This window comes from Anas acuta, chromosome 2 (assembly GCF_963932015.1).
Source record: "Anas acuta chromosome 2, bAnaAcu1.1, whole genome shotgun sequence".
NCBI lineage: Eukaryota > Metazoa > Chordata > Aves > Anseriformes > Anatidae > Anas > Anas acuta.
Genome location: NC_088980.1, coordinates 20534241 through 20560246, shown reverse-complemented (window position 1 = coordinate 20560246; position 26006 = coordinate 20534241). Strand labels below are relative to the sequence as shown.

Below are 26006 nucleotides of genomic sequence, written 5' to 3'. Positions count from 1 at the left end.
ATTTTTTATCCTTCAATGGAATATCCTGTATTTAAATTTATGCCCACTGCCTCTTGTCCTGATATGAGGCATCACTGAGAAGAGTCTGGATTTGTCTTCTTTAAACCCTCAAAGCAATTATTTATGCCCACTGATGCACACCATGCCTGTTCTTCTCTGGGCTGAAAATTCCCAGCTCTCTCAGTCTCTCCTTATGATAGATGCATCAGTCTCTTGTAGTAAAGTAAGAGTATGGTACATTACAAAACAGTACAGATCTTTCTTCTAGCATTCAATGAGATATAGGTTCAATAAAGGTTATTCTTCTTTTAAGATACTTGTCCTAGATGCTCAACTATGGTGAGAAATATTTACAGAAAAGCAAGTCCAAAAGCTTTACAGTCTGTGTGTGTGCAGATCTTGTTCATACAATACAAGTTGATAGTGATAAAAGTTCTAAAAGTTGTCTACAATGTACATGTTTTTTTTTTTCTATCTATATATTTTATACCTAGACAATGATACATAAATAATTGTATTTTAATGTTGCAGAATACTTCTAAATCAAGAAATTAACTCTAATTCCTCAAATCCATTTGAGGTTCTGAAATAGTCACAGTCAGACCTGTTTCGCAAATGCATGACTGACCATGATGTTTAGTAGTTTGGAATCTTTCCCCAGAGTCCTTTTACAGAGGAAGTCTTTGCTTTCACTCAGCAATCATGTAGCTGCCTCTGCTCAAATTCTAACCTGAAAAAAAAAAAAAAAAAAAAAAAAAAAGACAGAAAAATTTGCTCTTGGAAAATTCATGTCTTCCGTATGATAATCAAGGAACAATTGTAACTAAGAAAAAGAACTTTAAAAGCAAAAAAAAGTGTTTCTGATAGAGATTAATCTCTTCGACAGCATTTGTACAATTTTGTTAACAAATTACTTTTCCAAAGTCATTTTAAAAAATCAGAGACAAATCTAAAAACAGAAAGTCTAACAAAGATATCCTGAATTCATTCCAGTGCCCTAATCTTTAGAACTTCTCTCTCATCCTAAAGTTACCTTCATACCTAACACTCACAAGGGTCATCCAACGTATGTCAATGAAAAACACCACTGGGGAAGTGGAGTACATTTTTACTAGCTAATTTGCTAGAAATCATTCTGTCCATTCACCTTGAATAATAGCTAAAATTGGTGGTTACAGCTTTGTCCTCAAGGCTTACATGGCCATGTGTCTACAATAACTTTTAACGCTGTTTACACCTTCAGAAAGCAAAGGATGGTGGCTTTTGTGAGTGTGTGTCCGGGAAGGGGTAGATTATTTTGTTTGTTTCTAACTCACTACCATATATTATTTATGTCAGTACATGGGAGTGCAAGGAATCTTAGTATTAGCCAAATAGATTCTCTCCATTACCGTGTACAACAAGTTCATTACAGTCTTGTAGAGATGATAATTTACTTCCTGTTATATTTTCAGGTTACTACACAAGTATTCCTGGAAGCTGTAACTTTGAAACACAAGAGCAAGAATGGACCACCGTATGTGGATTAATACAAGACTCTAGGGATGATTTTGACTGGAATGTTAGCAAAGGTGGTGACTTTGGACAAACAGGTCCTGATACTGACCATACACCAGGTATTGCCATGTGTCCTACATAACTGTTGGGAAAATTAAATATTCACTGAACTCCAAAAAACACTGTCCCATAAATTAGCATCGATTAGTCAACAGTCAGCTGCACATAAGTTGGCAGTGTGCCCATGTGTTCAGGAAGGCCAATGATATCCTGGCCTTCATCAGAAATAGCATGGCCAGTAGGACTAGGGAAGAGATTGTCCCTTTGTATGTAGAGTGCACCTCAAATACTGTGTTCAGTTTTGGGCCCCTCACTGCAAAAAAAAGAGGACGTTGGGTTTCTAGAGCATGTGTTGAGAAGAGCAATGAAGTTGGTGAAGGGACTAGAAAACAAGATTTATGAGGATTGACTGAGGGAACTGGGGTTGTTTAGTCTGGAGAAAAGCATGTTGACCTCATCACTCTCTACAACTACCTGAAAGAAGGTTGCAGTGAGGAGGGTGTCAATCTCTTTTCTCAGGTGGAAAATGATAGATTGCAATAAAATGTTCTCAGGTTGCACTAGCTGAGGCTTAGGTTAGATATTAGGAACAATTTCTTCATGGACAGGGAGGTGAAGCATTAGGACAGGCTGCCAAGGGAAGCGTTGAAGTCCCCATGTGTGGAGGTATTTAAGACATGGGTGGGCATTGCACTAAGGACATAGTTTGTGATGGAACATGATAGGTCACACTGATAGTTGGACTTGATGTTCTTGAAGGTCTTTTCCAACCTAAACGTTTCTATGATTCTATGAAACCTCAATGTGATCTGTTGAGCTTATTGTAATACAGACAAGTAATAATGAAAAATTAGTACAGTTCGCGAAGGTTATTACAATATTTAAAGTTCCAGTGAGTGTTTAAAACACTTCATTTTACATTAAAATTACAACTGAGGATACATAAAAAGCTACGACAAAAATATTAAATGTTTTAACAAACTGAATCTTGTCATTTATACCATCTGATAATTTCTAGTTCCATCTGAACTCAGATTTAAAATAAATAAAAAAATAAATAAATAACTTGTAGCAGCCCATTGCCCACATTTTTAATTGTGGTTTCAGCAGCACTGTAATTTTAAAGACTACTATTTTCAAAATGATCTTGATTATATCATTCTTAATACTCCACTTTAGCTTGATGCATTCATTTAGTCATTTCCAAAACAATGAGCTACTAAATACGATATAAAGTATCTAATTAATCATCCCATCTGGGACATAACAGAACTCTTTCTAAAGCAGTACAGCATACTTCTACAAGTGCGGTTGTTGTTGATAAGTCTGCAATAAGATTTTTAATTAAGGGTCTACTTGAAAAAATGTTTAAAAAATACCTATATGAAAATTTTAATACCATAAAAGAGGATATATTTGTCAGTATCCATGCGTTACTAAGTTACTGTATTGGGTCCTGTTCAGAAATGCTGTGGCAGTGCATCCATGTACTGTTGAATGACTGAACAAATTTGGATAAACAAAGGTAAAAATAGTAGTCCAGCCATCCATTTCTTTTTAGTCACCTAAGCAGGCAATATGGATTTTGTATTGAATAGTACCTTGAATGAGACTATCCAATGACCCTGGCTGTGCTGTAGTCGATCTCTGGAAAAGTTTGTGGCATTGTAGGCTTTTTTACAGGCAGTTTCAACACGGTACCAGTTTTCTGTTTCCAGTATCAGCTTGCACCCTGACAAAATAGTTGGACATCTTGCAAACCTTTAGCTAACTCATGTTCAAAAAATAGATTTTCTGAGAACACAGATTAGTCTATTGTTATATTTCCTTCTCCTGATCATCAGCTCTGTATTTTTCTCACTTATCACTAGTATTTTTTCCACCCCTCAAAGAAGCTACTGGATTCAAATGAAATCCGTGTTATGAAACCTTTTGTGTTAGATCCTGATACTCATGATGCTCTACTTGTCAATAGTTGGAATAATCTGCTTTTCCTGTAGTGTCATACACTTAAAGAGCAACTGATGAGCAGTGTGTGTGGATGCATTGTGAAATGCTTAAGGTTCATAAGTAAGGTCTTAACTTTTCTCCCTGTTAATGGCATGCCAGATATCTTAATGTAGAAACATCTCCTCTATTAACATGTTCCTACAGGATGATACAGACAGACTACTAACAGAATGCCTACTGATTATCAGCATAACAAAATGTACTAATGGGCCATTCCAGTTATCTGTGTTATGAGACAGCAAATTATAATTATATACTAAATAAATATAAAATTATATTGTATTATATTTCTTTCTGTATTTATTATAAATCTGAATGGAAATTTAATTTCCATCATAAAGGTACCAATTGCTATTTGAGAAGTGCTTAATTTTCTTTTCCAGAAATTTTATTTGTTAGGAATCCCAGCTCTAATTTTTATTTTATTAGCAAAGAATAGTTCAGATTCACTGTACAGGTGTCACAATCTTTACTGGTTTAATCTTGAATTTGTATCCAGCATGATCTCCAGGTGGATTTTTTTGTTTGTTTGTTTTACATTTCCAAACTCAACAGAGACATCTTATAAGCAGGTGGCTGTAACCATTTCTGTCCTACTCATTTATCTTCCCTTTTTGTTTGGCAGATCCTGCACCTGATGCAGGAACTGTTCACCTGATCATGAGGGAACTGTTTAACTGCCACACATCACAATTTGTCATTTTATAGGAAGCAGATAGTCTGTGTTGCTGTTGGCTGTAATTGTGGAAGTTCCTCTTGGAAAGGGACAGAACAGACAGGGTAGAGGTAGAAACTAATTCAGCTGTCCCAAGCAAGCTGTTCCTTGTGAATCAGTAGTCTGACTTGCTTTCTTGCTCTTCCTGTGATGTAATGTGATGATAAAACAACCTCTAGCCCTTGGCTCTTCAAGGAGATTTTGTGTGTTTTTCTATTTCTGTTCCTCTCATTTAGTTGATTCTTCTTTACATCTTTGAAATTACCCAGGAATTGTAAGAAGAATAAAGTTAATAAAAAGAAAGGAAAAAGTAAAATGGAATTACAGCAAATGTGTTTACAAAATTGCCTAGATTTGTAATTTACTTGTAAATTAAGTGGGCAAGAAATATTCACATTAGCTATAATGAAAAAGAATCACTTGTTAGAATTGCCAGCAGTTCAGATACAGACTCTCTGTAATGTCCAGCAATATCTGTCAGTCCATTCCTGCTCCAATCCAATGTCTTCTAGTTCCAAACTCATTTCCTCTAGTTACTAAGCATACAAATTTGTTGCACAGATCACGAGTGCCATTATAGCAATGGAGTGAATCCTGTGGTATTATACCAACCATGTACAATGTGTATTGGAACAGCTTTGTGTGTAGGTTTGGTTGTAAATGTGTCATACTGCCTCATCTAGCAAAATCTAAACTAACATTACAGATTTCAGATGGGTAAGAATATTAATTTCTGAAAAATTTGAATTAGTTTAACATAACTAAATTACTGCATTAGAACAGTCTCAAGGATAAGATAAACCCTGTGATTTGAACAGAAAGACTTTTTGTGAAAAATAACAACTATATTACAGCTATGTCTAACATTCTGCAGTTTGACTGAGATGTAGCTTATTCAGGTCTCGCTTTTAAAAATTATTTCCATAAATTTCCTTATCATACTATTCTTTCCTGCCCCAAAACAAGACACTTTCAGCCTTTAGCCACAGTATCCATGAGCTATTGAAACACTCTGAGGATGTTACTGGTCAAGTCCAGAATGTTTGAACTTCAAAAATATCAACCAACTAAAAAAGCAAATCTATTTAACTTTTGCTGTATATCATATACATATGCTGTATATCATTATGCCATATGTCATATTATGTAATATGTAGACAGGCACCCTGGCTTTCCAGTCTGTTATTTAGTATGCAAATATGTAACACCATTCTACTTATGAAGAATGTAATATATCCATGTCACTGTAATCTTTCAAATAGCTTTTTCTCACCTGAGAAAATTTGCATTTCCTAAAAAAGTTTGAGGCATAACATGATACCCAGATAATCCCACTTGAAAATATCATCTCAAATAAGATTGCTTCGAAGGCAACAATAGAAACTAAGAGCAATTCCTTGACAGTTGCTACCATTTACAAATTGTTCAAATTCTGGGTTTCCTTCCACTGACATCCAAACTGAATAATTCTCACTCTGAACTAATGTTCATTTACAGGTCTGTGAGAATGGCATGTCGAATAGCAGTTTGAAAACCCATTACATAGCTCACTTTATGAGTCAAAGGACTAAAATTGCAATCAATTTTAGGTGGAAATAACTGCAACTCACTTCAGATGAGAAATTACTTTTGATATTTTAACTGCAGTCCAAGTGAGTCTGGCACTTGAAGTGACAAAGGAGTGAGCATCTTTCCATTTTTGCTTTCTTAAAAGCACTATTTGTCTCCCTACTAATAAGTGACAGATTGTGTCTTTTATGGATCTTACTAACTGAAATATATATATATATATATATATATATATTTTTTTTTTTTCTAACAGATTTTTTTAAATGACAGAATAGGATTTGGAGAAGGATATCAGTTGTCTTTTAGGCCTTATAATAAAGCTGCCAGGCAGGGGACTGTCACTAATCTGCCTGAAAATTTAGTGATCATGACCTTGCATATAACACTTAAACTGTTTTGCTAAGTTGTCAATATAGGGAGTAACTAGGTTTTAAAAAATATTTTGGATCCATGCCTATTTGGTTTGTTCCACAAATATTTATTTCCTTTCCAGAATAACAATTCTGGAGAGGAAATACCATCATAGGGTGTTTTTTGTTTGTTTTGTTTTGTGTACTTACCTCAAGACCATCATGATTGCTGCTCTCTTTACAATTACAGCATCTTAAAAATTACATTCACATCAGACACAAAAATCTTATACCATATTCTTTCCAAATCTGCATCCTTGAATTACCGAAGTATTGTAGTAGTGCAGAATGATTTTTGTGAAACTGTAAATTGACGAGCATATGAAGCTCTTAAATTCAACTGCAGAGTATGAATATGCATGTATGTTTTATACATGAAACATAAACAGGGTGGGTGTGAAGGTGACAGTTTATTTTTAAGGATTTGAGAATTCATTGACCTAAGAAAGAAAAGATGATGTAGTAAAGATTAGCAATTCACTTAAGTTTATCTGAAACTTAATTTAAAATCCCTTTCCACAGGGACTGCCATCTTCTTTACAAAATGTTCATTAACATTTATTTATAAGACAAAGGAAAAGGATTGCAAAGAATCAATCTTTTTTGGATATACCATTTGTCAATCACTTATTTACAGAAAGGTTTATAAGAACTTACGTGAGGCTGACTGGCATACTGTTATGATTCTGAATGTTTGGTATGTCTTATGTCCCTGAAAAGAGCAATTAGGATTCATTCCTTAGATTAAAAATTCTGAACTTTTAACTTCTCCTGAGAAGACTAAGCATGATCTGCCCTCCACCCCACACCTCTCCCCCTCAAAAAAAAAAAAATTTTAAAAAAAGTTCTTATTTCAATAACAGGTATTTTAAAAATTTTAAAATAGATTTTTGAGAAAGTTTGCTTAATCGGGAAGTTCTTCCTGAGATAAAGTTTTGTAAGCAGGCTTACTAATTCTGTTATTTGTACGTTACCAACATATTCCAGCATTTCATACATATATGTAATTTAAAACCAGAAAGAATTGATTGGCTGACTTTCTGAATAGTATTGAAGAAGAGATTAGTGTTTTGGGACAGTAATGTTTGGAGTTCATATGCAGAAGCTCCTACTTACTGAGTTTTCAGAATCAGTGAGTGAGTGTTGGTGCTTGCAACATGATTTAAATTTATTATTCATATTTATTAATAATATGAATCAAGTATTTACACGTGGGTAAAAAGGTGCAGTGAGATCTGATGGTTACATTAATATTATATGTATGTAATAAACAGAAATGCACAGTTTTAACCCAGCTTATCTCTGTAATATATGAGTATACATGTACATTGTAACAGATACTAGTATCTATGTGGGTAAAAATGCTTTTCCTTTAGAGCATAAAATAGTACTGAAAAACTATAAATTATTTTAATCTTTTTATTGAGGTAAAGGACAACGTTTTTTGTATGTAAACTCATCTAACCAGAAGGAAGGAAATAGAGCAAAGATAATTACTACCAAATTCTTCTCAGCCAGCCTTGGGATCTGCAGAGTTCGGTTCTGGTTCTGGATGTTTGCTTCTAGGCAAACAGGAGTCTTAAAGGTAAGAGAAAAAGCAAGTCTACCAATTCATGCCACAATAATAATTGCACTAGTAGTATTTGCATTTCTGTGTCTAAAATGATCTAAATCTCAGAGGCTGTTAGCTATACTTCTTCACAACTTCGCTGTCATTACACCCATATACAAAAAATTTCTGTCAAGATCAACAGGGACAATTTTGTTCTACTCTTAATTTCATTTGAACCTCTTTTGCTATATGTGCAAAAATTAACACTGCCTATCTATCATTCTCAGACCTACTGAACATCAACACTGCACAATTCACTATTTAACATCAAATCATGTTAGTTTCCAAAGTTTAGGACAAAAACAAGATATGCAGTTTAAAAGAAAAGTGTTAAACAAATTAATGTCACCATGTATCAAGGGTGTTTGATTGAAATAACTGGCAATAAAGCATTTAACCATATTCATGATTATAGTTCAAATATCTTCTTGCTGTTCCCCAAGCATCCTCAGTGGGCCAACTCTTAGTTGTTATTTTTTTTTGTAAAATCTCAAGCAGTGATGTGTATCCTTGGCAAATAATTCATTTCACATGGCTCACTGAATAAATATGTTGCATAACGCCTTTTTTACAAGCCTGAGCAAGACTTCTATCTGTGCCAGCTTGTTAACCTGTATTTTCAGACATGTATTTATGTCAGTTTTATTACATGTGATGGAATATAAAAAAATTGTATACATTACCAGTGTTTTTGTATTGACAATGTTTATCTTTGGTTTTCTTCCTTATATTCATCCCCACTGAAAAGGATCATAGCACAATTCAATAGGAATACAGTATAATTTGTACTGGACTTCAAGAGGTCTCTAGTCCAAACTCCTGCTCAAAGCAGGGTCAGCTGCAAGATCAGACTAGGTGTAAATACAGAAATGGAAACTACCCAATCCCTCTGGGCAACCCCCGCCACTGCTTGGCTGCCCTCAGCATGAAATATTTCCTTCTTATATCCATTCAAAGAATAATGCTACCTTTCATTCAACTTTTCGTCTGTCCTTTTAAAGTGTATGATTATGGGATGGTATTTTTATCTCTGTCACTTAGTTCATGGGCACTTAATTAAGAGTAAATAGAGAAAAAAAAATACATAAAGTTATTATAAGCAGCAGGTCCTTCAACATTATTCTTATCCTAAATCTAACACACAGCACCATACCAGCTACTAGGAAGAAAATTAACTCAATCCTAGCCAAAATTCAGTCTGCTTTTTAAAACTGATTTTTAACGAATTTTCAGGTAATTTTATTTTAACATTTCTCACTACTAAGTCAATAAAAATTCTCAAAACCTTATTTTTCGCAAAGATATTTCAGATATTCAATATGAATTTTTAGAAGTGTTTATATCAATATTGTAATTTTAGTATTTGAAGATAGCTTTTAAAGTACTAGGCCATGTCCTCAAGTCCATTCTTCCCAGTTTCAATTATTTATACCTTCATATACTCAAACTTTGCACATTAAGATTAAGAAAACAGAGCAGTAAGTAAAGGTTGAGAGCAGTTCCAGATTAAATTGAAGTAAAAAGCAAACAGTGATTACCTTATGGATCAGTTAGTAACTGAAATACTCCAAGATTATCTATGAAAGATTTGTTTAAATTTACTGTGCAAGAAAGCAGACAAAATTTTTTTGAAGGAGTTTCTGAACTGAAATTTTTCAAGTATTACAGCACCCTTAGAGTTAGTGAATAAGCAGGTGTATACGGCCTATGTATTTGGAGTTAGTCAGACAGGCAGTATGCTTTTTTTTTTCTTTTTTTTTTTTTCCTTTTTTTTGTGCTCAAGTTGTAATAGAGGTTAAAAAAAAAGAAAAAAGTCAAATGGTAATAGGAAGTCTGAATAGTGTGTTAGAATATAGTTATGTCACTACAACAGATGATGATGTAGCTATTATCTGAAATACAGCTATCTGCAACATCTATGTCATGTCTGGATTTTGAAAAAGAAAAAAGAAAAGACCACAAAGACAGAATATAAGCAGAGATGAATGATTAAAATCACCAATTTGGTTAAAAGAAAGATAAAAAAATGAAGGATGTCTCAGTATTGGAAATAGATAATGTTGAACTACATAAATTAAAAAAAAAAAAAAGAATATTCACCAAGATTAGAAGAGTAGGTATTAAAATTGCTTCTCTTCTTTATTCACAATGCATGTTTCTCTGGGAGAATTCTATTGCCATAAACTTTGTAATTTTTTACATGGGAAATAAAAGCATAAGCTATTATTATTATTGTCTTTAGAAAAAATACAAGATCTACAACAACTCTTACACTAAGAGTGAAAGTTATTTTAAAAGATCAGAATACTGATGCTTCAGGACATTGTTCAGTTGTTAGCCAACAAAATAATGATAATAAAAAAAAATCATAATGATTTGTTATGAAAACATTAGCTTTCCTTAGAAGTACTTGATAGCAGCCTTTGAGGGATGAGTTATTCAGCATTAAACACAAGACTAGTCTAAAGTATTAATGAATATGCTTAAAGAATAGCTCGAAATATAAACAGTTTTTATTACATATATGCTACAAATGTAAATTTAGAAAATTAATTTCTCTTTACATTTTGATTAATGAAATAGTAGAGACATTTCAGCAAGAAATTGAGGTTATTTTAACACCTGTTTTATAGAGTGGAGATCCTATTATTTATCTGTTAGACAGAAAGCATGAAGCTTTCATTAAGCTGCAGCAAGCTTTCTCTATCAGTTTATTCCAGGAATTTGTCACACAATTGAGATTTAAAAGCCGAATTTAATTTAAAAGCCAAATTGATATTTGTTGATACTAAAAGAACCGAGGTGTGGTAAATTTTTGTATAGTACAGGTCAATTTCACTTAAAATGACTAATTTTTTATTACTTCAAACCCATGTTTAAAGAGATAAAGAGAAAAAGGGCATAACTTTCTGAAGTGCTTTTCTAATGTGACAGTGAATGGTGATACAATTTTGCTAATCTGTTCTGTGGGCTTTAGAGAAACAATTTCAATATTCCTGTAGTGTAGCTTTATCCCAATGAAGACATGAAATAATGACTGCTGAGGAACACAAACATTTTGAAGGCATGATCTTGAGGATGTAGAGTGGAAAACTTAGTATCATTATTCACTGGAGTTAGTGGGAGCTTTTCTCAGCTGACATATGTGTCTGATGCCTAGTGAAGTGAAAATATGTGTTGTCTTTCCCAAGATTCTTCTGCTTCCTTGGCTGCTGATTAAAGACAACAGGATGGGAATGTTGGGAGAATACACCTCTTGTTATGCACCCTTCAAATCTGCATTGGCTTCTTGGTTATTAGCCAATTAATTAACCTTCTAGACAGAGCATAGTAGTAGTCTCCAGCATGCCAACTGCTAAAGTCAGGGAAGATCAGGAAGATGATATGTTATCTTGGAAAGTCAGCATGAGGGTATAGAATAGCCACATGAGTTGTAACTGCTGATGACTAAGTAGAAAATAGCAGTGTGTATTTTGTGACCTTCAAAAGTACATGCACTTTCCCCACCCCCAGTTTGAGATAGAAGCTGAAAAAGAAATTCAGGAGTCTCTAACACACGGGACATGCTGTGGTGAATTAGAACTGAGTCATGATTTTAAGGCAGGAAAATGGGTTTTGTGAGAGAATGCTGTTCACATATGGACTACAAATGAACCAGCTGGCAAAGGCACCTTGGAGAAACACCAAGAAACAAGTATAAAAGCTTCACTCATGCATTTACATCATGGAGATTATCATGCTAAATTCTTCTTAAAATCACCATGAAGTGTGTACTGGGATATTTTCACTCTTGAGCTTTTCACTCCACAGTAAATGATGTGATAGCTTTACTAATGCTTATTCCTGTTCTTTATGGTTTAGATTGTGTGTGCACTCTAAGAAATGGCATCAGTACACGATGCCTAGTTAGTACAATACATGCTTGTTACTTGTAAATTAAAATGATGAAATTTAGCCTACACCTAGATCAGTATAAGATTGAGCATATTCTACTCAGGCTGGTAGATTTTCCTTTTCTCTCCCCTCTCCTCCCTTCCCTTTCCCTTCCCTTCCCCCCCTCCTCTTCCCCCTTCATCTTTAAATTGTTTCCACTACCAGACTGACTTGTAAACAATTCATAGGATGGTGTGTGGGGAGGTGTTGGAGTCTCTGGAGACACTAAGCATTACAGAGCTGTAACTCTCCAGGACTCTAGGGAACTTGTATCTATGAGAATTTGCTGTACTTTTCATGTGCTGCTGGGTTTGTACACGTGTAAATGTACATGTGTAAATGTTCTGCTGAAGAGAAACTATGTTCCTGTTTCTTTCTATGTCACTATTAGTGGCATACTTATTCCTTACCCAACAGTTGCATTATGTGTATCCTTCTGAAAAGGTCAGCAAAAATCTTGTAGACACTAAGTATATTTCCTGACTCAGAAGATGCTTCAAACCCTCACTGACAAAAGTAACCTCACTGAAGAATACACTATTACATCTTTCACTTTCTGTGGGCATAATCTTTGAGAGTATCGGGTCTATATCCCCAGATAAAGAAACAGACACTTTAGGCTTCACATTTTTTCTGAACTCCATTGTAATCCATTGGTTTTTTTGGCTTTAATCAGCTGTTTCTTCTCAACACTTCTCATTGTATTCCAGCTTGGTTTTTAGAAGATTGATGCTGGATAGTGCTGTTACACAGTCCTGTAACAGAACATCAGGCTTGACGAAGTTGGATCCTAATTTGGATTGTTGTATGTCAGTCCTCTTCTCCTTTACTCCAACACAGAAACAATGTACATGAGTATTAAGTAATTACTGATATTTTGGCCAATACAGCAACTTCCATAAAGCATGTGGTTCATTGTGTCATTTGGGTTTTTAGCTTGTTTGTCTCAACAGGCTGGCTGGGAGAGTCAAAGGTAGGTAATATACATATAATTATTTATAAATTTAAGTCTATAACTTTCTTCAGACTTAAAGGTTTTGTATGTTGTTTGTTTCTTTCTTTGTGTGTGTGTGTGTTCTATTGTTAAACTGGGGTACTAAAGTAGGAACGTGGACCACAGGGTCACTGGAAAATCAGCCTAACAGCTATAAGAAGGTCACCCTTTAGAGAAGAAAGGATAGCTCTAGAACCTTCTGAGTCTTTTCTTCAGTGTTCAGGTGAAATTTGTGTTAGGTCTTTACTCATTAGCTTCTATCAGTCTGTAGGTTTTCCAATTACTGATTGTATTAGCTTTTTTTTTTGTTTTGTTTTTTGTTTTTTGAGTACCTTTTTACTTGCAGCTGAGCTAACATTAGCAAAGGTGAAAGGTGCAGGTGTGGATTTAAATCTTACTTAAGAAGGTCAGTAGTGCTTCAACAGCTTGCTTCACTATTTGGCTTGGGCTATGTTACTCCAACTAGCTTCATTCCTCTGTCTCTTAATGCTGATTCAGTTGAATCTCTTTCATTGTCAATAGGTATACACGGTTGAAGAACATGGAATGGATGTTCTAATGTGGTCTTCTAGTAGAAATGAAGAAAACAAATGGATGTATGCAAATGTGGTCCTCTCCAGTAACAACCCTTTCAGAGTTGCTTTTGAAGCTGAAGTGGGGCAGAGTGAGCCCACAGAATTTGCTCTTGATGATATTTCTTTCACCCCGGAGTGTATGGATGGAGGTATGTTATTACACAAATATTTACAATACCCATTTTATTTTCAAGAAGAGGAAAATTGGGATATTTCATATCTCTATGTATTGTAGATACAAAATCTTGATTTTACTTTTCTAAATAACTGCACTACTATTATATTTTTATCACATTAAAAAATAGCAAAAAGAAATAACAGCAAGATCATGCAATGGTGTGCTTTATAAGGAAAGAAAAATGTGCAAAGGAGAGAAAATCAAATTTATCATATATAACATACTTGGCAGATTTTTAAGTAGTCCTTTTTCCTCTAAAGGAAATGAGCTAGTATACCTATCAGAGTGATTCCTATCTATTTGTTGATTGTATGCAATGTCTGGATAAATATATTTGCCTGTGATTGTAAAAGGCAGTTTTGTGTTAAAACTTGCATCTGAACATATCGTTAATTATAGCAACTCAGTATGTTACTGGCATCGAGGGCCTGTAAGTATTTTTATGAAGCATGTTCAAGAGGGATTTATCATCTCTCAACTGTAACAATTTTCTGTTGTATGAAAATAGTCAAAGAAGGACATAATTTGAGATGGAAGTGTTTTATGAGTATCAAAGTGATTCACAATTATTTTAAAAAGAAAATGATTAACTCTTGTATCTTTTTTTCTCTTCATCAAATATCTCAGTATAACAAATTTACCTTGTCATCAAGCTCTTTGAGAGTTTATAATATAAATTCTGCTAGACAAATTAAGTAACTTTAACTCTGTAAAGAAAATGAATTAAATTCTAATACCTTCTAATGTAATATTTACTCTTTAAAAAGAAAGTATGCATGTGAATAGGGATTCTGATAGGAGTATCAGCCATCCCATTTCCTAAGGAGAAAAGGAAGAGGGGGAGGGAGTGAAGAATCACAAAGTTTCTGTGTAGATTTTCATTCATAAGAAACAACAACAAATGATTATGGCTAAATAAGAGGTAATACAGATGTTTTAAAAATGCTCTAGAATGGCACTTCTATTTATACAGTTCTTACTGTTCAGATAGGATAGCTTGTGTGTAAATTAGTTGTGAATCTGTTCAATACAGTTTTTCTTACTGTGATGATTAAGCAGCTCCTTGGAGAATTAACCACACACTGCTTAAAGTTTCAAGTGAAATATATGTTCAAGTAGGTGGCATTTGCTCCATCTCAATATCAACAGAAGTTTTTATTTTCCCACCAGTAGGTTCAGAAAAATGTTATTTTGGAATGCACTACAATGAGCTGCAAACCACATAAATAAACAAGTGCTTGTTCTACCATTATTAACTTAATAACTTCTGTTAATCATACCTTAAGAATTATTATGCATGAAAATGCCTAAATATAGCAGAACAGAAAGTGAAAATGTCAAATGATATATTTTGATCTATATTCCAATAATGTATATAAAACAACTTTCTCTTTTTATGGTACTCTGGCAATTTATTATGAACAATCATGAATTCAGAGGGAGGAAAAAAGTCTTCCTTGGAAATTGCATGCTAAGGTATCTTGAAATTGTAACTATAGAAATAATGTAATTTTTATGAAGTAATGTTTTCTAATTGGCTTCAGAGATTTTTCCATTGTAGAATACTTCCAGGTATCTACCTGTGTCATACTCTGTACTCCTTGAAAATATGGTATATCATAAAACTTATTAGCTATATTGGTAATTATATAGAAGTAACCAGTATGACTCAAAAATACTCAAATATGATTAACTAAATTGTTTACTTATGTAACCAGTATGAGTCAAAATCACCTTATCTACATGCAGCCACCTAAAAATAAATCACATAGTCTTAGTTGGTTATCTAGGCTCCTTGTCCAGCTGCAGAACAGACAGATGTCTCCAGGGGTCAACTTATTCCTTTCCATGATAAGCTGGCAAGCAGTCTGGAATAAGTTCTTACAAGCTGCAATACTTTAAAGAGGGAAATAGTAGTCTTGCTGTATTCTGCATTATAGTATTGTTTTCTTATCTGAAAAAGAACTTTGTGGACATGCTTAACTTAGGTACAGGATATTCGTCTTTGCATTCACTTGTGTAAAAACTGGAGCATACATTTTAATGTTGATTTTATGGTATAAGTAAGATCTCTACACAAATTCTGTATGAAATACCATTCGTTATTTTTTTTATGCTCTTTCAAAAGTGACATAGATTACCCAGAAACAGCCTAGGTAAGGTTTTGTTTCTACTTACCTTCCTCCCCCTACATCAATAAAGGATATAAAAATGAATGGATATTAAAATGAATGAAGAATGAAATACTGCCCTCCTCTTTGTCCTATCTCCACCTACCAAAAATAGATATTTCCTAACTTGCATTAATTTGGTTAACAGAACTTCTGAAGTTCTGAAGGTCATGTATTCTGATACCTCTCAACTGCTTCTTCTCCTACAAATTAACACATTCTTTCTGAATATACACAGTTATTATAGGAAAATAATATAGCATTTAGTGATTATTGGAAAGGCATCAATTAACATACACTAGTTGCAGGAAGTCTTTTTCATGGTTTTTAATTCCTGTCATGTAACATCTCTCTTCCATAGTCTGTTCTAAATTCTACTCATTTAAGCTCATTGTGTGAAATTAGGGTATTAAGCCTTCTATCCTTACAATATTTTTTTTATACCTCCATTTGTGACCTACAGTTTGTGTTAAATATCCCAGATCCATCCTGTTCAATCCTGACACTTCCAGAATTCCAAATTTTGTTAATGCATCTCCAGTCATCTCCACTTAGCCAGTCATCCATTCTCAGGCCTTCTAATTTCATATTCCCCATACATTCTCATAGAATCATAGAATATCCTGAGTTGGAAGGAACCCACGAGGATCATCAAGTCCAACTCCTGGGTCCCCAAAGGACCACCCAAAAAATCAGGTCATATCAGTCATAGTGTTGTCCAACACTTCTTGAACACAAGGATCTTGAACATTCTCTGCTTCCTCCAACCTCTCCACAGTGGTATGTGCATCCTGACAATTCTGCCAGTTTCTTCTGGCAGCCAGGCTCCTCTAATGTTATAGTTACTCTTTCTGTTGCCCCGGGTGTGTATTTCTCCCCCAGTCTAACAATAATAAGGAAAAATAAATTGTATAATGAAAGGCAATCTCCTAGTGAGTTTGTGACTCAATGTATCATCAGATGAGAAATAATATTTAGATGATATTACTTCCATGTGTTCTGAATTCTGATTTATCTAACAGTTTTGTGATGCAAAGAACTGTCCTTTCCTAGTCATGCTTTCTGGCTAGTTAGGCCAAATCTGTGCTTGCAAAGAGGTGAGAGAACCACAGAAAATCTGTATAATGAAATAAATCCAGTTGTTCAGGAGGAAGAATAGAACTGTGACACTTTAATCAAGACAAAGACATGATTGGCAGAGAGTAGCTACTCAGGAGGTGGCTCTATTTTTCACTAATGTTTTAAAAACTGAGACCGTAAAATTTGAAATGTCCTGCATATAGTACAAAATAACTGCCCTGTAAAGGCACTTGAGCAAGAACATTTTGCTTTAGTAGAAATGGTGGGAAAGTTTACCTACTCTGCTGCCAGACCTGCTTTGATTTTTTGCTCTTCATGTTTATTCAAAGACTTGCATGTAGCTCAAGGAAGTGTGTATACCTGCAGTACAGGTTTTTTGTAGAATTATTTCTTTCAGAAGATAGCTTTGCTACTGAAGATTTTCCCCCGTCTGTATTATTATTTTTCAGCTTTTCTTTAATTACTCTGAGTTTCCTCAGGCAACATGTTCTAAATAGAAGCAATCACAATTTAGCTGGTTGGGAGCTCTAAGCAATAAAGCATTACCAGCAGCTCTAATTCAGATGAGTTGGTTTTTTGTTGTTTTGTTTTGTTTTTTTTAAGTACTCAGCCATCATTAGCCATGAGTTTCTTCAGATCAAAGAATATTTCTGAACATTTGAACAAAATGTGATCAAGCTAGTCTCTGGCTTTCCACAGAAGTAACTTGTAGCTGATGCTCGTGCATGGAGAAAGGTATAGTGCCAGCTGCCAGTAGTAGAGGATCTACCATAGTTCAGCATTAACAGCTGAATGAGATGTACTCTTACCGTTTCCAAGGGCAGCTATTTTCTGCTGATAAATGTTTGTGAAGCCTTTATATTTTCCACCAACAATCAAAAAAATTAATACAGGAGTCAGTGAATCTTATTGACTGCAAAAATTAATTGTTACCCATTTCTAAATATGTTTTAAACTGTTTAGAATTTTCATTAATTTATTTAATAATTTTATTTTTAACAACAGAAGTTAAAATACCCTTATATTCCTTGTTTCAGATGGACCAAGAATACTGAAGTATTGAGTCAGATATTTTAAATATTTTTCTCTTGTAATTCAGCTGAAAATAGGAGGCATTACAGAAATTCTTAAAGTCTTTTTTTCCAAATTTATATCCCCAAGTTAATATTGAAACATTATGACGATGCCTAACATGCAAACTTTAGTCCACTCACATAAATCAGAATGATATATTTCTTCAGTCATTGAAGAAGTAAAATGGAAGAAAAATGTATGTATTACTTAAATATTGAGATATTAGTTACAGTGCTTTTATGTATTTGGAGAGTTTTCTCAGGAAGTGAACAAGTAATAAATTATTTTAAAGAATTCATCTGGCTGATAATCTGGAATCATTAAGCCTAATAAATAAATACATGCATGTTTTACACTCTCAATATTGATTCAAAATTCCATCCATGAAATAGCATGTTTATCAAGCGTTCATATATAGTGCATTTGGCTTGTCACAGTTTCTACGGATAATTATTTTTAATTAAACAGACTGATGCTACCTTGGGGATTGATATTACACAGCTACAGAACTTCAGAAGAAAGGAGACAACTTTCTCTATATTTACAATTGCTGAGGTGGCCATCCTTTCCAGTCCCATCAAACCCAAATATTTCAAGTGCTAGTGGTCCCTCAAGACACTCATAAATTACACATACCTCTATGCACCAAAAGCAAGATCTTAAGGCTTTCTTAATAAAATAGAGGCATATAGAACTACTTTAATTGTTTATAAATATTTATGCCTCATAACAATTCATCATTTTGTCATAAACAAAGACAAACATTTGCTTTTGTGATCTCTTCCAAAGGTCACCAAAGCAAAATATTTGTGTTTATGGAGACTGTCTGCAGGTAGAACATAAATCTCACTACAAAGTCATCACTGGCTGCTGCTGCGGCCTGTCATGAAGTGAAGTCTTCTACTAATGCCTCTTTGTGAACTTATACTTCTAAATACTTAGAAATTCTAGTACTGCCTTAATACTTGCAGTTCTAAATTCTGGTAATGCTTTAAATAAGCACATTGTGTTCACTTATTAAAAAAAACAAAAAAAAAAAAACAAAAAAGACATGCTCAGTTGATACTTTAGGATGAATACTTGGGTGCACTGATATGAATAGAAGTGCAAACATCATCCAGCACCCTAGCCTCCAGAGTGTTTGAGAAAACGGTATTTGCTTTTCCACCAGTAGTCAAGCTTTCAGTGTTTGTCACCAGTTCAGTATCAACATTATTTAGTGAAATAACTAACAAGTTGAAGAAAAATAAATCTTAACAGGTTTCTGTTGCCTCTCTTCAACTTTTGCTTAACACTGTATTTTTCATTTGCTTTTGTTCTGCCTTCTTTCATAGTTAACTTCTTGTTCCTGCTCAATGCTCTAAAGTATTTTACCTTTTCTGTTTCATGAACTACTTTTTATCATAATTTTATTGTAGACCCTTTTCTACTTCTATTTTTTCATACATTCCTTCCTCTACAAAATGTTAAAAATTTATTTATTTATTTTAAACTTATTAGCTTAATATATGAGAAAGGACTGCCAGTGCTACAACTATCCTCCTGTACCCTACTGCAGCTTCATTTGCACCTGGAAGACGTGTGTACAACAGGAAATAGCATTATAGAAGGATACATTGGAGATAAAGGGGTAACTCAAATAATAGAAAGCAGTCAGTGCAGACAGAACATGCTGTTTCTGTGTCATCTATTATGGTGGAATTGCACAAAACTAAGTGTTATTTCCCAGAGTTCTGTGAAATACTCTTTTATCTAATGTTGTCATGGTTCTTGACTTCACCACATGGGTTACCAACAAAATGGTCAGAGATCTGCCATGTAGGTGCTCAAGTACAGTAAAATCAGTGGTTGTTGACTGCTCTCGCTTAGGTGAAAAGATGGCTTTGGCATGCCATAACGTGTCCAAATCTTCCCATTGCTTTGCAGAAAAATACAAACTAGACCTGCTACAAAAGTTTTAAGTAATCCTTGCTTTGAGCAAGCTTTCACTTGTTGTGAAGAAAAGCATATCAGAATCTGTGAATTACAAGACTGGGTTTGGCTCTGCAAACCCAAGCCAACTAATACTTTAATTAAAAAAGCCCAAAAAGCTTCTCACTACCCCAAAACCTAATATACTCTAGAAACTTAAATCTGCACTTTCTTTGAGCCATCATCATGAAAGGTGGGTGGATTTGTTCCTATGGATTGTCTTTTCTAACTTTCCGTGCGAGATAATGTTGCAATGAAGAGCTTTGACAAAGGAAATTGTATTTTAGTCCTAAAATTTAGGACAGATATATTCAGAACTTCAGATCAGCCATCATATGAAAAAGGTCCAGCTAGTACCATAACCTGTCCCCAGTAGTGGCCAACTAAGATGGATGTCTGGGGAAGAATATAACAGAAGGGGAACTGCATGTGCTGGTTCCCCTGATATTTTGCCTGAGCTACTTATAGTAGCTCTGTGTATATATATACTAATAGTTAGCTCTGAGCTACTATAATTTTAATTGTTCTGTGTTATCCTAAAGGTACCTAATTTTCAGAAAATATTGAGTAGTCATTCTTCAGAAATTGAGTCCCTTGTCATTTCAGATTAGAAACCACAAAGCAAAATTCTAGTTCTGTAACATCTTGGCTAATAGTTATTTATTCATTTCTCTCCAACATATGCTGAGGATTTTTCTTTCTTTTTTTTTTTTTCTGTTTCATGGAGCACACTCTTTGAATCCAGATCATCTATAAACCTTTCTCTGCTCTTCTTGCCACAGACTTACATTGTTTTCCAAGCTTTCCAACAAGATCTGTGTTCATATACATTGACATAATCTTTAATCAAATTATTGAAGCCTATTTTATTCACAAGACCCTATGCCTTTTTTTTTTTTTTTTCCTCCTTCAATACAGAGAAAGAGATGAGAGATAATTGAATTTCTGGTTCTATGCATGCATGCTATTCAAGTACTCTGAATGCAGAGTTATTTATCTTTGTTACGAGGTTTTCTATACACCTTATAGCTACTGTGCCTAAATATTTCAAAAATATGTGATAATTACTTCCATAATTATTGTCTATTGCATGATGCCATCTAAAGCTAAAACAAAACTGCCAACTAAAAAGACAGTGAAAAAATAATGGAGCATTTGGGCATCTCCAAAATTTTGCTTTTCAGAGTCAGAAAAATAAATAATCTTGAATTTAAACAAGAAGCAAAATACAACACTGACATAATGTTTCTACTTAACTGGCAGACCAGCAAAAGTATTATAGGCCAAACTAGTCTAATAATCAGCCTAGAAAAAGTGTGCATTGACAGATAACTTTAAATGTTCTTGGGCCCTTTAAGTAAATATCATTTCACTAGGTCTCATAGCATAATTCATACCTGAATTCATAATTCATTCATGTATCTATCAACCCAAGAAGCCATAGTGAAGACTCTGTGTGTGTGCATGTGAAGTGATAGAAAATTCTGCAGGAGAACAGAGCTCATCTGACAAAAGCTTAGAGGGAGTTGATAATCCACCTCTGAAACTCCCAGAGCCTGATTGCAGGAGACACTGGAATGGTTAACTCTCCAAGCTGCTCGTACTACAGCATTAGATCATGGCGAAAAACTCTGTAGAGAAGACTTAATTTCTGATTTCTTTAAGTTGCAGAGCCAGGGGAATCACTGTTAGCTTGTCTGCTCATGCTGTAGTGAAGCAGAAATCTCTCTCAGATTGAGAGCTCAGGGAGTTTCTTTCCTCAAGGGCAAGAGATGATTCAGGGAAAGTTGGGGGAGTCAAAGGACTGGAAGAGAGAAGCAAGGAAGAAGTAATAGAGGACTGGGGATATTTGTGAATAGTTTCTCTAGTTAACTAGTCTCTCCCTGAAAATAATAAGAATGTGGTTTAGATCCTCTTCCCTTGGCAGAGATAGGGCATTTCTGCATTTTTAAAGAGAAAAAAAAATATATGGTGCAGAATAACAACTTAGAAATATTCTTCAGTCTATTTCAGTATCTTCCTGTGCACAGGCCTAGCTGGCAGTGAAGCCACAATTTTTTTTGCAAATTTCATAGGAAGAGAAGTAGGGAATATTTCTAGGATGAGACAGTTACAGAACATAAACTAGCATAATTAGTGGCAAGTCCTGAATGCAGTTGTATCATGCATAAATAAACACATTTGTCCAAATTCTCCAGTTTCTCCCTGCATTCTTATACTTCCAGAATCTTGAAATCTTCTGAGTCAAGCTAGATGCTTTTTAAGAAATTAAAAGTCTTTGAAGTCTTTGGATTTATTAATAGTGTTTTAAAATAGTCTCATTTATTTACACACACATGCACAAAAAAAAAAAAAGACTCAGATCAGAGAGATGATGCTTTACATTTAGTTTGTTCATTAAAAAACGCTATTGGAAATAATTATTTTCACGAGACTGTGTTGGAGAGAAGAAAATTCTCAGATTGTTCACTAAGTAAGACTTACTTTTCTCGTCATCTAGAATAAAGCTCAGATTTATCAAATTATGAAGAGTTTAACATAGTTTTTCTTCAGGAGATTCTTATTAGGTGATGAAAAATTTGTAGCTGTACAAACTGCTTTTCATTAGAATTTAGGCTGAGAAAAAAAAAAAAAGCATAGCATTGTGTTACGGCTCCATCAATGAAAATTGTCCTGATAACCAGCTGTTCTTTCCTCTACTCAGCCTGTCCCCTATCACTTTGCTGGAAACTAAAGCTTCACAGTTTCTCCAGTTCTTTGTTGCTCTTAATAAATACATTATGATAACAGGCATAGCTTGCGATTTCTGGACTGCTCTTAGCAGAAATGTGATAAATACTGCTATGGCTGTTCATAGATGGTGGTAGATCTCTGAGTGGAAATTGTATAGCTTGATTTTACTAGCAGCATGTTATTTATGTGTTTTCTCTTATGCAAATAAGGTTCCTTTAAAATACATTCTGCACAAATACATAAAACTGTGATGTCACTGGGACAAGTTCTGGATTTGTTAAATTTGGCTTTGTAACAGAGTTTTTGGGATCTTTTCCAGCACCCAGCCCTATACTTCTATATTCTCAAGTGAGAAAGAGAACTATATATTCAGTTATCCATGCTCAATTCCCCACATACGTGTACATTTTATTTTGTTGCAGAAGCATTACTTACATAGATAAAGACTCATGGACAGCTTCTAAAAGTATTTGAACGAGTTCAGTGTATTTATTTTTTTTTAAATAAGGTTGCTTCCTTGCAGCCACCTTGAATAGGCTGATTTCATGCCCTGATCCAGCGTGTACTGAAGTGAAGACTGCCACTTACTTCAACTTAATTAATGCACTGGATTGGGTCTGAAATTAATTTATACTCTTGTCTAATGGAAACTGTTGGAGGGGGTTATTTTTGACTCCTTTAGCTACCGTTAATAGGTCTGCAGTTTTTATTAGATTTAGTAGGCAAACTACTTATGCAAATGTATCACACAGGTTGTTAGTTTTCAAGGGTCTGATGCAAGACCCATTAAAATCAATGTCTGCCTATTTACCTAAATGGACTTTAGAGCAAGCTCTCACACAACTGAGCTAATGCTGCATAATAGTGTGTGGTAACATTATTTCATGCTTTCTGATGTTGATTTTAATGCCAATGTCTACTAGTCTTAATTAGAATTCACTGTTAATAGATGATATATGAATATACGGAGGACTCTGCAGGAACTCTGCAGGAATCTTGGCATCTGAATAAGGAAGACAGAAAATAAATGCATATCATGGAGGTCTTGTTTAATGTAATTTAAGTATGTTTGTATGTTTCTGAGAGAAGCAGCCCTGCATCCCCCAGGTGAGTGCGGCAGGAGGTGCTCCAGGCATGCAGCAGCAGTTCCCCTGAGGCCTGTGGAGAGGCCCCTGGTGGAGCAGGCTGTCCCACATGGAGCAGATCTCCACGTTGCAGCCCCCCCATGGGTGGAGGAGCCCCCGGTGGAGCAGGTGGATGTGGCCTGGAGGAGGCTGCGGCCCATGGAGAGCCCCCACAGGAGCAGGCCATGGGCCAGAGCTGCAGCCCGTGGAGAGGAGCCCACACAGGAGCAGGGGGTCTGGGGGGAGTTGCCGCCCGTGGGGGACCTGTGCTGGAGCAGTTTGCTCTTGATGGATGGACGCCATGGTATGGAGCCATGTGGGAGCAGTTCTTGAAGAGCTATTGCCCGTGAGAAGCCCCTGCAAGATGAGTTCAGGAAAGATGGCATGTTGTGGCAGGGACCCCATATTGAAGCAGGGGCAGAGAGTGACCATGAAGGAGTGGCAGAAATTGTTAGTGACTGACTGCAGCCCCCATTCCCCATTTGCTCTGTGCCACTCAGGGGAAGGAGTTTGGGGGGGGGGGGGGGATGTGTTTTTAGTTTGCTTTTAATTTCTTGCTCGTCTAGTCTTTTAGTAATAGACAATAACTTATGTTAATCGAGTCTGTTTTGCCTGCAATGGTAACTGGCGAGCAATCTCTCTGTCCTTATCTGAACCCTTTAGTGCTTTTTCATTGTATTTTCTCCCCTAGTTCCTCTGAGGAAGGGAAGTAAGGGAGCAGTGTGGTAGAGTTTAGCCAGCCATCAGTGTGAAACCACCACACTCAGCTACCCAATTTCTCTTTGATGTGTGAGAATGCTGGTAGGGTAGCATTTCTTGGTCCTTAAGTTATTACTCACCAAACACAGTTGCATGAGTAATTTTCACAAAGAATTTTAGGACCCAAATAAACTCATAATTAAAATGTCTTTTTATGGTGTACAAGTAGAATGTATATGAACTTTTAAAAACCCTTTAATTTTGATTATTTACCATATACAACATAAAAATAAATGTAAAAAAAAAAAGTGCAAAGTAAAATAAATAAATACATGTTATGAGCTTGCTACTTAAAATATCATGATTCCTTAGCTATAATGAAACTTCAACAATTTGCTGCTGTTTTCTTGCAGATCTAAATCCAGACACAGTGTTCAAAAGAGCAGAGGTTGCTTTCTCTGAAATTGTTTTTGATTAGTCTGCTTTTCATCTGTGTGATAATACTTTCAGTATTCCCGAGTATCTCCAGTCCTGGTTTTCGGTGATCATGCAGCTTGGATACAGAAAGCTAAGCTTTTATCTTGTGTTCCTTAGAACACACCACTGTCAGTAGATTTATCTCCAAATCCTTAAACAGCTTCAAATAGATACTGTGTGTTTTGTTTTTTTGTTGTTGTTGTTTTTTTGTTTGTTTTTTTTTTTTTTTTAAAAAAAAAGAAACCTGTACAATATCTCTCCCACTCCTGAACGTGGTTTGAAAATTAGAGCCACACAACACTAAGGAGATGAGTGGTGGATTGGGAACATCTTTTCCACACTTGGTGAAAGGTGAGAGAAATATTTTTCTGGCATGCCAGGGTTAGGCAACTGTTGAATCATATGATTTTAAGCTACTGAAATGGCCCATGAGCCCCACAGATGGATAGCCTAATTAGTACTGAAAAAAAAAAAAAAGATTCTATTGTTTACATAATTGTCATATATATCTACAGACTGGATATAGTACTCAAGTATATGCTGAAATTGAAAGTTAGCTTCTAAGGCTGAGCAAGGTGAGTGCAACTCAGGACAGTGAAAGATATTTATTATGAGTCTGTCATTAGTGCAAGCTCATTTTTCCCTGCAAACCATATTGGAGTGTTAACATTTTAGTTCAAATCTTCCCTGTAGCAAGGAAACAGAATGAATATTGCCACTGTTAAGAATGAAACATTTCAACAGTAGATACTGCAACAATGAGCCTAATATAAATGGCTACGTAGATAGCAACTTTAAATGCAAGTAATTAGTTTTGCATTAACAATATGTTGCTTACAATTTCTTTTCAGATTGGAATTAGTTAATGATTTTCTAGATTTTTATATTTCCAATTAGTCAGTTTTAACTGTTAGGTAAATACTAATTAATGTTTTATAAATTTTAATTTCCTTAAAGCAGACACAGTTAATTTATAATTAAGAAAAAATATTGCCTACTTTATGTAAGGAAACTAGATTGAACTAAGGCGTACAGTTTTTGCAGATCACAGCAATCATAACAATTTATAGGCTGTTGTCCAGAGCAATTTTCATAGTGAACCAAGTAGACAAGAACTAACTGAT

General features: G+C 34.9%; 1 protein-coding gene across 4 annotated transcripts in view; it reads left to right on the top strand.

Annotated features, from left to right (window-relative positions):
* The window catches only part of MALRD1 (MAM and LDL receptor class A domain containing 1), a 263177-nt gene that overhangs the window by 178229 nt on the left and 58942 nt on the right, over nucleotides 1–26006 (top strand). For all 4 annotated transcript variants that reach the window (XM_068673784.1, XM_068673783.1, XM_068673782.1 and 1 more), the window contains 3 exons: nucleotides 1455–1616; nucleotides 7689–7846; nucleotides 13323–13524. In XM_068673784.1, coding sequence (XP_068529885.1) covers nucleotides 1455–1616; nucleotides 7689–7846; nucleotides 13323–13524 — 522 coding nt within the window. The remainder of the gene's footprint in view (nucleotides 1–1454; nucleotides 1617–7688; nucleotides 7847–13322; nucleotides 13525–26006) is intronic.